This window comes from Lemur catta, chromosome 4 (assembly GCF_020740605.2).
Source record: "Lemur catta isolate mLemCat1 chromosome 4, mLemCat1.pri, whole genome shotgun sequence".
Lineage (NCBI taxonomy): Eukaryota > Metazoa > Chordata > Mammalia > Primates > Lemuridae > Lemur > Lemur catta.
The window spans coordinates 101721905-101738646 of NC_059131.1; the positions used below are offsets into that span (position 1 = coordinate 101721905).

General features: G+C 34.8%; 1 protein-coding gene across 1 annotated transcript in view; it reads left to right on the forward strand.

Moving 5' to 3' along the window:
• Window positions 1-14846, forward strand: part of LOC123637481 (CCR4-NOT transcription complex subunit 1-like) — a 147785-nt gene extending 132939 nt beyond the window's left edge. Inside the window, exons 2-4 of the mRNA XM_045550643.1 lie at window positions 1879-2599; window positions 4389-4549; window positions 14773-14846. Of these exons, the coding sequence (XP_045406599.1) occupies window positions 1879-2599; window positions 4389-4549; window positions 14773-14846 (956 nt within the window). The remainder of the gene's footprint in view (window positions 1-1878; window positions 2600-4388; window positions 4550-14772) is intronic.
• The last annotated feature ends 1896 nt before the right edge of the window (window positions 14847-16742 follow it).

Sequence of the window (16742 nt, forward strand, 5' to 3'; positions counted from 1 at the left end):
GTAGAGAAAGGAAATTAATGTTTGATAGGCAACTAGAGTTTCTATCACAGCACTTTTAATCAAGACACAAGGGATGATTTGCTTTTGGAACATACTGTGATGTCTCATGGACACTCAAGTGCTCTGTCTAGAACACCGTGTTCTGTGTTTGCGCGTCTAAATTCAACTTGCTCCTCATAATCAACTGGAGTCTCTTCAGAAACTTTCTGTGACGCTCTCAGTCTTATTTACTAGTTCAGTGCCCTATTTTTATTTATATCATTGTCACTTGCCACTCTAAATACTTTGTCAAACTATTTTGTTTTACTTATACAAGTACAATGAAGTTTTAAAATCTTTTTTGCTTATTTTATTAAATTTTATATTCTTCTACATTTTTGCTCAAAATCAAAGCCTCGTGGGAATGATATAAATAAAAGGATATATGAAATATCAGAGAAGCATAAAATGAATTTTTACCTTGTGTGAATCTGAGAGAAGAACATAATTAAGATTTGTCAGACCATAAGCAGATTGACTTGAGCAAATTCTTAAAAATGTTATTTTACATATAGGACATTTTAAGTCTTTCCAGTTTTTATAGGACAGCGTGTAAGGAAAAAAATGGGTTTTAACCGTAAGTCTCATTTGTTCCTGTGTGAAATAAGTGCTAAACTCTTTTGTGTTTCATTTTTCTTTTTCGGTTCAATAATTAAGATGTAAAATTAAAATCTTCTAATGCCATTTTGCAAACTAAAATGTATAGAAAACATAACAACTTCTTGCCAAAGGGTAAGTGCTTATAGCCATTGAACATTTTATATGATTGCTTTATTTAGTTTCTCAAGCCCAGCTGAAGAGAAATACTTGATTATATGTGATTGCATAGTATGTCTTCCTGGAGAAAAGCTATTATGTTGCCACTGATATTCATCCATAAAATGCAGGATCTGTTCTGACCCTACAAATGAGACTCATGAGCTAGATGTACACAGCAAATAGATGTATAAAAAATAATAAAAAGCAGGGTGCTTCTAAAAGCGAGATGGGAGATGCATAGAAGTAACTACAGCAGGAGGAAATAGGTATGTGCTCCTGCCTCAAATCTGTTAAATCTAAACAGCAGAAAAATAAAGGATGAAACAAACACTCATGTAAGAAAGAGAGTAAAGGGATAAAGGGACAGTAAAATTCTTTTACAAGATAAGAAAGGCATTACCATAAAAATACATCTAGAAGTTACTCAATTTTAAGAAGAATGTTAATAATTATATTTGTAATATTACTTTTTGTACTCTTCAAATATTTAAACATATGAAGAATGGATCACACCCAAACCATTGGTTAAATCAGCTGTCCTTACACATTATCCAGCAAATGCAATTTTGTAACTGGAGGTGTGGGTCCCTCCTACATTTGAGGTTCCCCCTTTTAGTTATCACTTTTCTTGTCCATTCTTACTGACTTTAATAATAACTTAGATGCCTAGTTTGTAATAACTTCTTTTCTGTCCATTTTTATTTCTTTTCATTTTGACTAAGAGAATCTAGAGTTAGTAATTACCAATGTTAAATTACATCAGATGGAAGTGGACAAATAGTGTGTGGGAAGTTCTACTGGTGACCAAGCCAAAAGAAATAACATGAAAATATCTGATTTAATATAAGAAACATAATTCCAGATATGAGGAATAAGTACTATATACATCAAAACCTTCTTAGATTTCAGAAATTAAGGTTTGGTTAAAAAGTAAAAATGGTAATAGGCCACTTTGAAGATTAATTTAAGATTGAATTTAGGCAGAAAAATATGTGTAATCCAAGATGAAAATAAAGTAGCTCAGAGAGAATGGACCCAAAGCTATAGAGAGTAAGCCCTTAATAGTCATTCTAATAATAGTCACTTTAAGAGTGCTGCTGGTTCTTTTGCATGATTTCCCAGAGTTCCTTTGTGATTACCATTATGGGTTCTGTGATGTGATCCCACCTAATTGTATCCAGTTAAGAAATTTGATCCTGAGTGCCCTCCCAAGAAACATGAGGCTCCCAGACCCATTCACTCCTAATCTGAAAGCGGACATGTTGAGTGAAATTAATATCACACCCTGGATACTCACCAATTTCACTGGAGTGATGCCACCTCAGTTCAAAAAGGATTTGGATTCCTACCTTAAAACTCGATTGCCAGTCACTTTTCTGTCTGATCTGCACAGCAACTTGCAGGTATCCAGTGAGCCTGGCAATCGCTACAACCTCCAGCTCATCAATGCATTGGTGCTCTATGTAGGAACTCAGGCCATTGCGCACATCCACAACAAGGGCAGCACACCTTCAGTGAGCCCCATCACCCACTCAGCACACATGGATATCTTCCAGAACCTGGCTGTGGACTTGGACACTGAGGGTCGATACCTCTTCTTGAATGCAATTGCAAACCATCCGCAGTACCCAAATGGCCACACTCACTACTTCAGCTGCACCATCCTGCACCTTTTTGCAGAGGCCAACACTGAAGCTATCCAGGAACAGATCACAAGGGTTCTCTTGGAACAGTTGATTGTAAATAGGCCACATCTTTGGGGTCTTCTTATTACCTTTATTGAGCTGATTAAAAATACAGCGTTTAGGCCGGGCGCGGTGGCTCACGCCTGTAATCCTAGCCCTCTGGGAGGCTGAGGCGGGTGGATCGCCCGAGGTCAGGAGTTTGAGACCAGCCTGAGAGAGACCCCCGTCTCTACTAAAAATAGAAATAAATTATCTGGACAACTAAAAATATATATAGAAAAAAAAATTAGCCGGGCATGGTGGCACATGCCTGTAGTCCTAGCTACTTGGGAAGCTGAGGCAGGAGGATTGCTTGAGCCCAGGAGTTTGAGGTTGCTGTGAGCTAGGCTGACGCCACGGCACTCACTCTAGCCCGGGCAACAAAGTGAGACTCTGTCTCAAAAAAAAAAAATCCAGCGTTTAACTTCTGGAACCACGAGTTTGTACACTGTGCCCCGGTCTAGTCGGTCGCACAGTGCTGCATGGGACAGAAGCAGGCTCAGCAAGTAATGGAAGGGACAGGTGCCAGTTAGATGGAACCACATCTCCGTTGTAAACGTGTCAGTCTGGAGGTCCCACTGCATCAAGTTCATAAACTGACTGAAGAATCCTTTCACCTCTTTGACTTTCCCAGCCCTTTGGTTCTCGGGTAGCTGCTGCAACTACGGTTGGGGTCAGCCTCCTGTGTATGTGGGCACGTTCCAAAGTTTAAATGCATTTTTTTTGACTATTGGCCAAAATTTAGAAGATGCTGTGAATATCATTTTGAATTTGTGTAAAAATATGAAAGAGAAAAAAAATAATAGTCATTCTAATTATTGCATGTTCCCCAAGACTCTGGGGTGGATTGTATTAGACTACTTGTGCTGAGGCTTAGGATCTGCCACTATATATGCATGTGACTTCAAGCAAATTTTCTTTCAGTATTTTAACTAGAATGTTTTAACTAAAGGATCTCTAACTTGTTAAAGTTATTATATGTAACTAAGAATATTTATATACATTTTCCAAATTTTTCCATAATTAGATTTTCCTTAGTCTAATTACAAAAAGATAGTGGTTTGTCTATACTATATATTTCACTTCCTCCCCTACTTCTCACAAAAAATACATTAATTACCAATGCAGTTTTGAGCAAATCCAGTATGTGCAAATTACATTAGAATTTATGCTAACTTTATATAATGATTTCATGACTAAATTCCATAAAAGATTAATACCAGTGTTTCTAATTTGACAACTATTTCCAGCAGTCTATTAAACAGTCTATGATTACTGTATAGGAAATTTTCATAATATAGCTCTAAGATTTCATGAGTATCAGCAAAAACCAGGCTGACTTCTGAAACTGAAATGAATACAAATCAATGCCTCTTAAATGAGATAAGACATGTGCTAATGAGCACGCTACCTTTTCCCTACATACTGACCACCCCTTTGGGGATATTTCCTTTATTAAACCAACTTCAAGTGGTCTCAACTTGGTTATATTTTTTGTTATCTGCTATGACCCTAACTGATATAGTCAGTTAGTACTAGAAGTGTCTCTATGCAACAAGCTATCAAAATAGAAGTCTTGTTTGTTTTTTTCATATATTCAAGCAGCACAGGGTTAATCTCACGTCTGGAAGAAATGTGACACATGTTATTCTTGGCATATGGTTACCTCATGATTATTCAAATCATCCCTGGTATAACAGAGAATAAAATGCAAGAGGAGGGTAAGGTGATAAAAATTCAAATTGCTGTGACAATTAGATGCCATGGTTACAAGGATAAATACAAAGACTTGGCCTCTTCTGACATTCCCAAGGAGCATATATGGAAAAAAGCCAACTTAAAATGTATGTAGATACAAATTGCAAGCTGCGTGGAGAACCAGAAGACTTTCAAGGCAGCTCTGAAGGAGTTTCTATTAACCTATAGTCCGCAGCCAGGTGTGGCTGAGGACCAAGACAGTGTCTTAACTGTACGGGTAGAAGAGCTGCAGTTCCAGTCAAAAGCTAAATCCTGCCAAATCTTTTCTGGTAAGAGGAGGTTGGCAAACTATGGCTTTCAGGCTACCATCTGCTTTTTATAAATACAGTGTTGTTGAGACGCAGTCACAGCATTGCTTTGCATGATATTTATGGCTGCTTTTATGCTACAATGGTGTTGTTGACAGAATTGAGTTGTTTCAGCAAAGGCTGTATGACCCACAATACATAAAACATTTCTTAACTTGATCTTTAAAGAAAATGCTTGTCAACCCCTGTCTCCATGGAAATGACAACTTGAGACAGCGAATGGAGTCTTTGAGCAAATGTAGATGAGTCTGACAAAAGTTAATCTCCAAAATTTGTGGCCTCCTGCCTTCAAATTGTGAGGGCGACAACACACCCACTTTTCCCCAAACCATCGTTTCTACATAAGAAACTTGGGGTAAGGAAACAATTGCCTCATTGAGTACCTCCATTACATGTCATGTAACAAGGGTCATGTAACCCTGAAAGCGAAATACAATACAATGGCTTACACACTAAATGTTCCAATCACTTTTAGCAAGATCCTGAAGCACATACGAGGAAGTGGGAGTTAGACAACAGGGAAATAAAATATAGGGGTCAGTTTGGATAAACTCATTGACTTGTGTGTGTTTACCTGGGTTTTGAGATTTCATGTGTTGGTTTGGTCTACTGGGAGTGATGTTAACAGTCTAGGTTAACTAAATGAAGGTTGGACTTAATGGTGACCTAAAGTCCAACTGTTGGAATTTCTCTTGCATACTATAGAGAAAGAGGCTTCAAGACTGAAGGATTGACAATAGTGGAATTAATCTATTTTAGCAACCTAATCAGCCACCAGCTAATCATAACCCTAGGAGGGCTCAACGTATACTCTTTTCTCCAAGGCATTCAAAATATATTGACTAGGGAAGCTGCAGACAGAAGTTTTTTGAAGAACACTGTGGTGTCTGTTCTCTAGAATGTCATGGGAATTGCAGAGATTCATGCCACTATAAAGACAAATGGTGATGCCTAACATGTTCACATTTAACTTGCTGGCTTAAGCAGTAAAAATGAGACAGAAAAGTAAAGCAACTTGCTCAAATTTATTGAGCTGCTTTAGAAGTAGAGGCAGGATTTTAGTTCAGGCAGTTTGAAACCAGAATTCTTGTTCATAGCAAATACAATATTGTTCTTCAAACAGCTGTGAAGCTAGTCAGTGGAAGTGGAAAGTGAATGTGGACAGCATTTTTGCATATAAAAGGATCAAACGTGCTGGTGGGGGAGGAATGATATGCTTTAATTATAAAACGAGAATGAAATATAAAAGAGAGAATTAGGAATTCCAGGCTGTTAGCATCGTTTTTGGCAAAAAAAGTGACACAATTGTAAATCAATTTCCTTCTTTAGAAAGAGAGAGTGGAAGAATTTTTTAAGTTTCACTAGCATATCAAAAACCCAACTTGGTTACCTGGGAATTTTCAGTGAAATTTTGTTATGGAAAGTGTTGTTCTTTCGAATCATAAAGTTTCCCATGAAATGCCAGTTACATCATGCATATGTAAGATCGACAGTGTCGGTGACTATTAAAAGTATAAGAAATGAGGTTTTTTAGCATAAGAAATGATTGGGAACCTCAATTATAAAAATAAGATATCATGTTTAGGGAACTCTAGTCATAGAATTGCGTATATAATGCAAAGAAATTTGTTTATCTGTATATGACCTGGGTAATGAGGTTTGCTACTTTAATGTAGAAAGAAATGCTATAAAGTAATATGAAATTCTGGGACTTTCTTTGATAATCCCCAGGAATAAGGTCAGAAATCAGTTCAAGTAAGGCATGTGGTCTCCATTTTCTCTCGAGTGAGGTAAAATGAATTAAGGAAAGAAACAGAGGTGCAATAACTTTCATTTTATTCCTGGAGGGAAGAATGACAGTAGGAATTTTTGACTTCTGTGGTTGGGGATGAGGGTAGGGCCTGAGCCAATTTCTTTGAATTATGAAAGAAAGTAATGTTATATTTACTTTATATGTTGTATAGATATAAGTAGTATATATGGACAACTTAGTATCTGGAATATTAAACCGTATGTTAGTATTTGAAAGTGACCAGAAGAGCTATGGATCCGCTCAAATATTCATCAAAGCAGTGAAGGATGATTTAACTGATCTGGATTAAAAGGACAATGAAGAATTTTAAAAAAATGGAAAGTATTGCTGTTGATTTATACCCTTTTTAGCTCAGTTTCTCAATAAACAAATAGGACTTTCCTAGATGGAGAGCTTCAGATGCACAGTTGCATGAAATTCCTGTAGAAAGTTCCTGAGTTATCACATTTTATGTTTAGAACAAATATTCATCTCAAGAAAATGAGTTTCACCAAAGTTAATTTATTCTTAATGGATGACAAAGCTCATCAGATAAAAAGCAAGAATTCCATGCCAGGTTTTCTCAATTCAAAAAGTCGTTTTTCTATAACTTACTACTGCCTGATTAACATAACAATGGTCAATATCAGTCCTTAGATCTAATTGACCACTTGGTTGCTTTAACTGTCAATGAAAGCAATGAAGGACACACTAATACTTCCGTATGAATTTAGAGTCGTCCCAAATTAGTAAAAAATGGTAGAATGGCACAAAACTTTGTGTTTAGCTTGCTTTTAATCTTTAGAAACAGATGCTGTGCAGCGTCTGACCACGTTGCCTAGAATATATTTGATTCTCAACATTTTAAATCACGTGATTTGTAAACATGATTTTTATACAGTACCAAGTGTGTCAAACATGTGAGTCTCAGGGAAAAAACATGTTGGTATTCTAAGAAAAAAATGTATGTAGAGTAGAGATGATATTGAATTACTGTGCCTATATGATCACCGTAAGGATGGCTTGTATATAACAACTGTTGCCATATTTCTAACATGTGAATCACAAAAAAACTCCTTTCAAAATGTGTGAATAAAGATTTTCATTTTGTAGTCTGTAGCAATTTATGCCAATTAAGTCATATATGCTGTATTATGTATTAAACAACTATTTTACTGTCTTCTTAGCTACTTTATTGCAATTTCATGTTTTGGTAAACTTACTATACAAAATGTGCACACATTTTCTTGCCACTGTAACTGTCTACACCATGCTAAATCATTATTCAAAATAATGTATTATTCATAATATTCAGTTACCTACGTTGAAGTGCTTATACATCATCTCATTCTCTATCAGTTGGCAGCAAAGGTTATTTAAAGAGGAGTCTTTTTTACTTGCTGTAAATAAGTTCAATGAAGAACAATGCAGTAAAATATTGTTCTGACTTTTTTCTGTAAAAAAACAGTGAGAAACCATGATCAGTAAACTGGTTCTCTACAAAATGTGAAATGGAGAGAAAATTAAGAAAATATCAGGGTTATTACTGTTCTATTTTCATCTGTGCCTCTAAGTCCAAGTCCAATACCGGGAATTTTCATCTATGGAAAATGAGGCAGAGATTGAGAGGACACCTGAAAAGAGTAACAAGTTAATGAATATTTCAGTGCCCTGGGAAGTTTCCTCCATTAGGAATACTTACTGGAAGGAGGAAAACAGAAAGGAAAACTTAATTGTGGTATTCAGAGTTTTAAAGAGAACGTTAAAAATGAGCACTGTTCATCTACTGAATTGCCCTGCTATGTAATTCTTAACAGAGACATATGGAAATTCAGGAGGCATAAATTTTAAACTGATCAAAGAAACAATTGTTTATGCCCAGTTATCCTATTTTCATGAAGGCAAATCTTACATACAATCACTGAGACAAATACTTGCAGAATGCACTTAGTATTTCTCCAGTTACAATAATTTAACATGAAATGGAGAAACAATAATTTTACCATATTACCTGAATTCAAACTGGGATAAAAACTTTCCCTGAAAAACAATCATGTGGGGAGGAAAAGAGAACAGAGTAGAAGCAGATATCACTCAGTAAATAGTTGGCTTTTTCTTAAAAACAAAATCTGTGGGTCTCCAGAATCTCAAGGCCAATTCCTGCCTATCCACACCTTTGTATGAATTAGGAAAATGCATCTCTTCTGGGAAAAGGTATCTCCACGTGAGCCCAGTGAGAAGAGCAGAGAAAACCTGGATATGTGTGGCCACTAACTTTTAGTGGACAGTAAGCTGCAAAACTACTGACTAAGACAAATTGTACTAGCTCCAGAACCTCACATTTTTCTCTTGATCCAAGAATTTTATTCATTTCTCAACATTTATACAAGGGTATATGTTCAATAGCAGTTAAGACTGAAATGTCATGAATAAAGAAACCAGATATGTATAATTGCAGTAAAAGACAAAGAACTTCATTTTAACTACATAGTAATTTGTTAGTGTCAATATTAAAAATCCTCCAACAATACAAATAAACAAATCTATTTCAGTAAACTATTTCAGGAAATCAGAAAAAATGTGCATCACAAGAATCAAATTCACCATCCTCAGCCTATATAACATCATTGTTGCTATATATTTGGCAAATTATTTCAATGTCCAATGAAATGTTCTATACCTACAATGTTCAATATTCTTGATGAAAAATATTCATGTAATAAAGTGAAAAAATATAAATATCCCTTAATTGGTTTTTGAATGTTGGCATATGCCAGTTCCACTATCAAGTCAGTTAAGAATTTCATATTTGATAAATGTGTGTATTCCAATTCAATATTCAAAACAAACAGCTCTTTCATCACTTTGACTTCATTTAAATTGACAGTGATATGTGGCTGATTTTGAAAAAAAAAAAAAAAGATGCAGTTAAAAGCTGTAATAAAATAGTAAATTCAATGAGTACAATTTCCCAAACTGATTAAATTCATTTTGAGCCCCTATCATGTATCAAGCATTAGATTTGGCTTTAGAGGTTAGGGATTTAAAAAGCGAATAAAAGTTCATCTCTGACCTTAAAGAACTCACAATTGGCTCTTGACAACATAATTTTTACCAAAATGAGTTCTTGGGAAAAGTAAGAGTGATCTTTGCCCTAATGCTTCCCTGTAGTTAATTGGTTACTCAGACAGTGTCCCTAATTCCAATAGCCAGCTCCCTAGGGACCAGGAGCTAAATTGCAGGTCTGTTTAAAGAGCTTTCCTGGTTCTTTACTACAATAATACACATACTCTATTTTTCTCCGTTATCTACAATGGTAGTTTATATACAATAGTAGTTTACATAGTTTATGAGAAAACAATACAAACAGACAGAAACAAATAAGCAATAAGAACAAAATTAAAAAAAAAACTTTTGGGATCTTCTTTATAAATTCTTTGCCTAGGCTGATGCCTATAAGAGTTTTTCCAACGTTTCCTTCTAAAATTCTTATGGTTTCATGCCTTAGGTTTCAGTTTGTTATCCATAGTGAGTTGATTTTTATAAGAGGTGAGAGGTGAGGATCCTGCTTCAATCTTCTACATGTGGCTATCCAATTTTCCCAGCACCAGATATTATTCTGGATGGAGCTGGAGCCCATTCTTTAAAGTGAAGTATCACAAGAATGGAAAAACAAGCACCACATGTACTCACCATTAAATTGGCACTAACTGATCAAAACTTATGTGCACATATGGAAGTAACAGTAATATTCATCGGGTGTCGGGCAGGTAGGAGGGGATGGGTAAATTCACATCTAATGGGTACGGTGTGCACTTTCTGGGGGATGGGCGTGCTTGTAGCTCTGACTTGGGTGGTGTAAAGGAAATATATGTAACCAAAGTGTTCATACCTCCATAATATTTTGAAATAATAAAAAGACCTTTCCAATACTATTATTAAAAGAGAAAATGGAAAATATTCAGTTGAAACAATTCCTGTCATTAACCAAAAAAAAAAAAAAAATGCATAGTAACTTAAAGGAGATATATCTTTTCTTGAGCTCCCTACCATCAAATCAGACAAGTGGTATTCACAGGACTTTGGAGTTCTAAAATCATGGTGCCTTACACTGTGTAATTTTTTTTTTTTTTTTTGGAAAACAGTTTAAAGTGATGAAAAGGCCATTAAAATTAATTTGTAAAAATTGTCTCTTTAAAAATGGTAGAGTACATAGATCAAGAAAATATGAATGATTAAGGAATGATGAAGGATTCAGAAAGGAACTGTTTACCCTCTGTCTTTGGTTCCATGCAATGTTCCTGTGAACTGCAACATTTATAGGCATTGAGGATATTTCAGCGGATAAACTTCAAGGAAATCTAAACCCGATGCCTTCTTTGCCCAAGGCCCAAAATGTCCACAGCAGTGACCCAGTGAGTACTTTAGAAATCTTAATGGAATTTACAGGCTTCTGCCCTCAGAGATTCAGTAATTTTTAATGTAATCTTACCTTGAGGCTATAATCTGGTTTGTGGCCTACCTAAAGTTTATATAACTCCAGAGTGACATTTGATTTTGATGCTGAATTTTACTTGAAAGCAAGATCATGGTATGTTAATTTGTTATGTGATTCTACCTCCTCTTCATATTCTCATCCAGGAGAAATACGTATTGATATCTTTTTATCTACCTATTTTTCTTTATTTTACAAAGTGTCAGTGAATACAACTCTAGGTGTTATACTTTCTAAAAGTTTAAATATTGTTAGGGTTTTTGAACATCAAAGAATTAATAGCTTATGTGGAGTGTCTGATCTTGCCCAGTATATTTTTGTCATTCCACATAGAAACACCTCCTACCTCTGCTAACTAAATTCATGGGAATTTCCAGGAATATGGAGTGTGTCATACCGTCAAAGATTAAAGTATAAAACAGAACTGTGAATAAATTTCCTATCTGACCTTCTAAAGAAACAGAGAAAACTTAATTTTCAAAACCGCTTTTTGGATGATTCTAAAATAATTAGAAATTATACTTTCCTTATGGGACTCAGAAATAAGAACTCTATGAAATCACATTTAGTAATGACCTAGGGGAAAAAATGTGACTTTTCTACTGTGCAAATGTAGAAATATTAGAAGTATCTTCTGTAAAATTATATTGAAGTTTTATTCTACATCCTTTGAGAAACTGGTCTTTAATTCAGCAAATTTTAATTACAGTCATGCCCTGGATAATGATATTTCAGTCAATAACAGACCACATGTATAATCAATGGTGGTCCCATAAGACTATAATAAAGCTAGAAAATTCCCATAGCCTAGTGACATCCTAGCACAATGCATTATTCCTGTGTTTGTGGTGATGCTGGTGTAAACAAACCTATTGTACTGCTAGTTGTATAAAAGTAAAGCACATATAATTATGTACAGTACAGAATACTTGATGACTATAAATGACTATATTACTGGTTTATGTATTTTGCTATGCTATACTTTTTATGGTTATTTTACAGTGTAATTCTTCTATTAATTAAAAATAAATGTAAAACGGCCTCAGGCAGGTCGTTCAGGAGGTATTCCAGAAGAAGGCACTGTTATCACAGGAGATGACAGCTTCGTGTTATTGCCCCTGAAGACCTTCTAGTGGGATAAGATGGAGAGGTGGAAGACAGTGATATGGATCATCCTGACCCTGTGTAGGTTAGGCTAATGCATGTGCTTATGTTTTAGTTTTTAACAGCAACGTTTAAAAAAGTAACAAAAAATATATTTTAATTTTTATTTTATTTTATTTTTTTTTGAGACAGAGTGTCACTTTGCTGCCCTGGCTAGAGTGAGTGCCATGGCAACAGCCTAGCTCACAGCAACCTCAAACTCCTGGGCTTAAGCGATCCTACTGCCTCAGCCTCCCGTGTAGCTGGGACTACAAGCATGCGCCACCATGCCCAGCTAATTTTTTCTGTATATATTTTAGTTGGCCAGATAATTACTTTCTATTTTTAGTAGAGACAGGGTCTCACTCTTGCTCAGGCTGGTCTCGAACTCCTGACCTCGAGCAATCCACCCGCCTCGGCCTCCCAGAGGGCTAGGATTACAGGCGTGAGCCACGGCGCCAGCCCAGCCAAAAAAAAATATATATTTTAAAAATGGAAAAAAGCTTATAGAATAATGATGGAAAGAGAAAATGTTTTTATAAGCTTTACAATATGTTTATGTTTTAAGCTAAGTTCTATTACAAAGGAGTCAAAATTTTAAAATTTAAGTAATAAAATAAAACAGTTATAGCAAGCTAAGATTAATTTCTTATTGAAGAAAGAAAAAATATTTTTTATATATTTAGTGTAGCCAAAATGTACAGTGTTTATAAAGTCTGCAGCAGTGTATAGTGATATCATGGGCCTTCACATTCACTCGTTCATTTGCCACTTACTGATACCCAGAGCAGCTTCCAGTCTCACAGGCGCCATTCCTGGTAAATACTCTATATAAGTGTACTATCTTATCATTTATGCCATATTTTTACTGTATCTTGTCTGTGTTTAAATATATTGATATATGCAAATACTATTGTGTTACAATGCCGAGAGTATTCAGTACAGTAACATGTTGTACAGGTTTGTAGCCTAGGTTTGTAGTAGGCTGTACTATGTAGGTTTGTGTAAGGCACTTTATGGTATTTGCACAATGATGAAATCACCTAAGGACGCATTTCTCAGAATATATCCATGTTGTTAAGTGATGCATGGTTGTACCCGTTTTATTTTCTTTTGTAGACTCAAGTCTCTTTTAATTTGCTCCATGTAAAGTTAGTCTTTATTGTATGACACTTAATTTTCCCAAAATTGTGCTTCAGAAATCAAAAGATGATTAAAACCTATCCTAATCAAATACGATCAGATTTTCTACATTGCCCTTGTAAATGTTTTGTCAATACATATAATAACTTATAAACTATTAGATTCTACAACTATTTTATTATAACTCTTAACTGAAAAACTGAAAACACAGTGAATGTTTGAGAGTGGTATATTTTTTTAGTTGTAAGTAAAGGAAAAATTATCACATCCATGTTCCTGAACATGATTTCTACTTCTAGGGATCAAAAACCAGCTTATTTGTTTCTGTTGCAACATTGCATTCAAGCTTGTATATAATTTGCTTTCTATTATCACCCCTGGGTCTTTTTTGGCACTGAACACAAGTTTTACCTGCCCCTTGAATGTGCCAGGTTATTTTTCCCTAGATAGCTTATGTGGCTTGAATTTTTATAAGCTGATTCTGAGTTCTTATAACCTTTCCATATTTCTAACTTATTTTGGTACAGCTGTTTATTTTTGCTGTCTTCACTTTGTTAACCTGTCCAAATTTACAATAACCTGACAATTTATGTTTATATTCTGATGTGAATATTCTCCCAGAGTTCTAATGATAGATTCAATATTTTTACTTGAATAATGCAGAATAAAATTTTAAGTGTCTGAAATGGCCCAACCACAAGTATAATCTTATGAAATTATAACTTAATTTTAAAGTAATGGCTATGCAATTTTTGAAAATGTACTTCCATAAACACTTTTACAATGTTTTTGGACATTTTACATTAAATGGTGAAACAGCAGCCTGTAAATTATAGTTCACACCCCTTTCTTCCTAAATGAGAACATTCTCTTCCTGAACTTGGAAAAGTTATCATTGTCAAATTGAACAAAATACTCTGAAAGTTGTTATAGCTTATATAATACCATGCAGATTATTTTTTTAATTTTTATTATTATAACTTTATACAGATAATATTTTTGGTATCAGTTTAAATTTATCACACAAACATTGTATTTTAAAGCAATTTTAAAGCCCCAGAACACTTTTACAGCAAGATTCTTTGGTGGTATCATTAGGGCCATCTATATTTATAAATATTGTTCACATACATAATTTTTAGCCATACCTCTGGCTTGGCTTTCTTTGCATTGTTGGTGAATGAAAAAATGTATTTGAAAGAAGCCTTACTGCCATTTCTGCGAGAAAAATAGACTATCCAAAATCACGTAATTGTTCATTTACTTAGGAAAAATTAAGTCAAGATCATACTAGGACAGTGATTAAAGTGTTTTGATTCAACTTTGCAAATCATTTTTCTAAACCATTGGTCTCCCAAAATTCTGTGCTTCCAAATGCATTCTCTAATGCTACCCCTTTCAAATCTTTTTTCTATCTTCTTTCCCTGTTTTTTATTTCATTAGACTCCTCAAACAAAGGTGTCTGGTTCCCATAAACAGGTTTAGACTTTCCCACAGTTTTCCATTAAAATAAAGCCAGAATAAAAAGGAGTGCACAGGAAAGATATTGCATTTCTCATTAGGCCTGCTGCTTTGCTCTCATTAACTCTTGCTCCCTATATTTTCTTTTAGGATCTGTGCTCGTGGTGCAGTGTGTGCTTTCATGGCTACCTAACCGCTGGGCTCATCTCCTACAAATCTTGTAGGTCAGTGAAAAAGCTTGTCATAGAGGTTAATTCCTTTAGATAGCCTTCAGTTTCCAAACTCTAATTTCTTAAATATTTTTGATAAATAAAAACTGACCAAAAACGAAGCAAAACAAAGAGAACTTCACCTCATTTTCACTCCTTTTTTCCATGATATTGCCATGCTTATCACAAAAGGCCCATATTTTAAAAATAATTTTTCAGGAGAGCTTGCAGGTGCATAAAACTCAGCATCAAACAAAAATAAAGTATTTCCAAGACTCTTAATTATGTCCTAGGTTCTATCACCTCTCACTGAATCTCCAAATTTAATTATCTTTCCTCTGTTCTCAGCTCTCATAGAACATTTCTTGAATTACACTTGCTCCTGCCAGATTTATAAAATAAAACTGGTTCCTTTTTTATACTGCACATTTACCAATGAGATTTGCATTATTTTTTTTTCATTCCCACATATATTTTAAATTATGATGAATGAATTGTTTTCTCTCAGCACACAGGAAAAACTAAAACATTATTTTGAGGGACATGCGAGAGTTTTCCTCTAAGATATTGTTTCCTAGGAGTAACGCCAACGTTGTGAGATATTAGGAAAGAAGGACCTGGAAACCCTTTTACTTCACAAATTCTTCCTTTAGGGCTGACCTTGGAATGACCTTTGTATTAAGGTCACTAATATTTGAAAGTGGGATTAAAGAAGAATGCATTTCTAATCCTGTTGTATTTCTACCATGTATATAAAATAATTATGTTTACAAAACTAACCTCGTTCTTTCTTAGAGACTTAGAAAATTGTCTATCCAGGGATCAACCATATTCTTTTGCCTAAGTATTTTGAGTTCAAGCTTAACATGATACTACACTAATTTAAAAAGCCTTTTTTGCATTCTTCCTTCACGTCAAGCCAAACACTGCTTGGTGCTGTTGATGCAAGCAACCAAACTTTTCTTGGAAATGTTTTTTTTATTTCTTTCATTTTTTTTCTATATACAAACTCTGAGAACACCATTGCTCTATATGATCCTTTCCTACGTGATAAAGTTCAGACTGCAGAACTGCCCATGCAATTGATTATGAGAGAATTAGCCGTCTATTCATAATCTGCTTGTAGATGACGCATGTGTTTTGGCAGTGACTTTTGGAGAGATAATTGTGCCAATTTTTTTTATTCCTGGAGAATGGACTAAGAAGATCAGACTGAAAAATTCAAGTTGAAAATAATGGAACATAGATATTTTTGAGGAGGAAAGGATTTGTGGATTTTCTCCATAAAATGTATAGGGTTAGCATCACAATTATATTAATAGATTGCTCATCTTTCATCTCAAGTAACTATTTTCTTTATCAGAGTGTTAATTAGGACAATTTTTCCAAGTTCAAGACTCTGATTTTATATTCAATTAAAGAAATTCAAGAAAATTTCTGAAAGACTCCACAAGCTCAATACATCTAAAATCAAACTCATTACCACATTCCCTACTCCTTTGCACACACATATTCAAGAGTAAACCTATTTTTAAATAAAAAAAAAATACAGCATTTAAATTTAATTATTTCTGATCTTCGTTAATGCTTTCAATTCGGTTTTGCGATTTAGAAATCTGTGAAAAATCTGTGGATTAGCAAAACCCACACTTCACCAAACTCTCCAGGCAATTACTTACACCTCACAAATGTCTCTGGATATTCCCTTCCCTCTCTTGTTGTCCTGAGTTTAGGACAGGATTTCCTTTTTACTTCTACACCCAGCCACTCCTCTCAATTTCTCTTTACTCTAGCCCATATTCCATATTGCCTCTGTCTGTAGTTATGTCCATAAAACTGTATCTGCCAGTAGCTCCATTGTCTTGGGAATTATATTAGTTTGCTAGAACTGCATAGCAAAATACCACACAC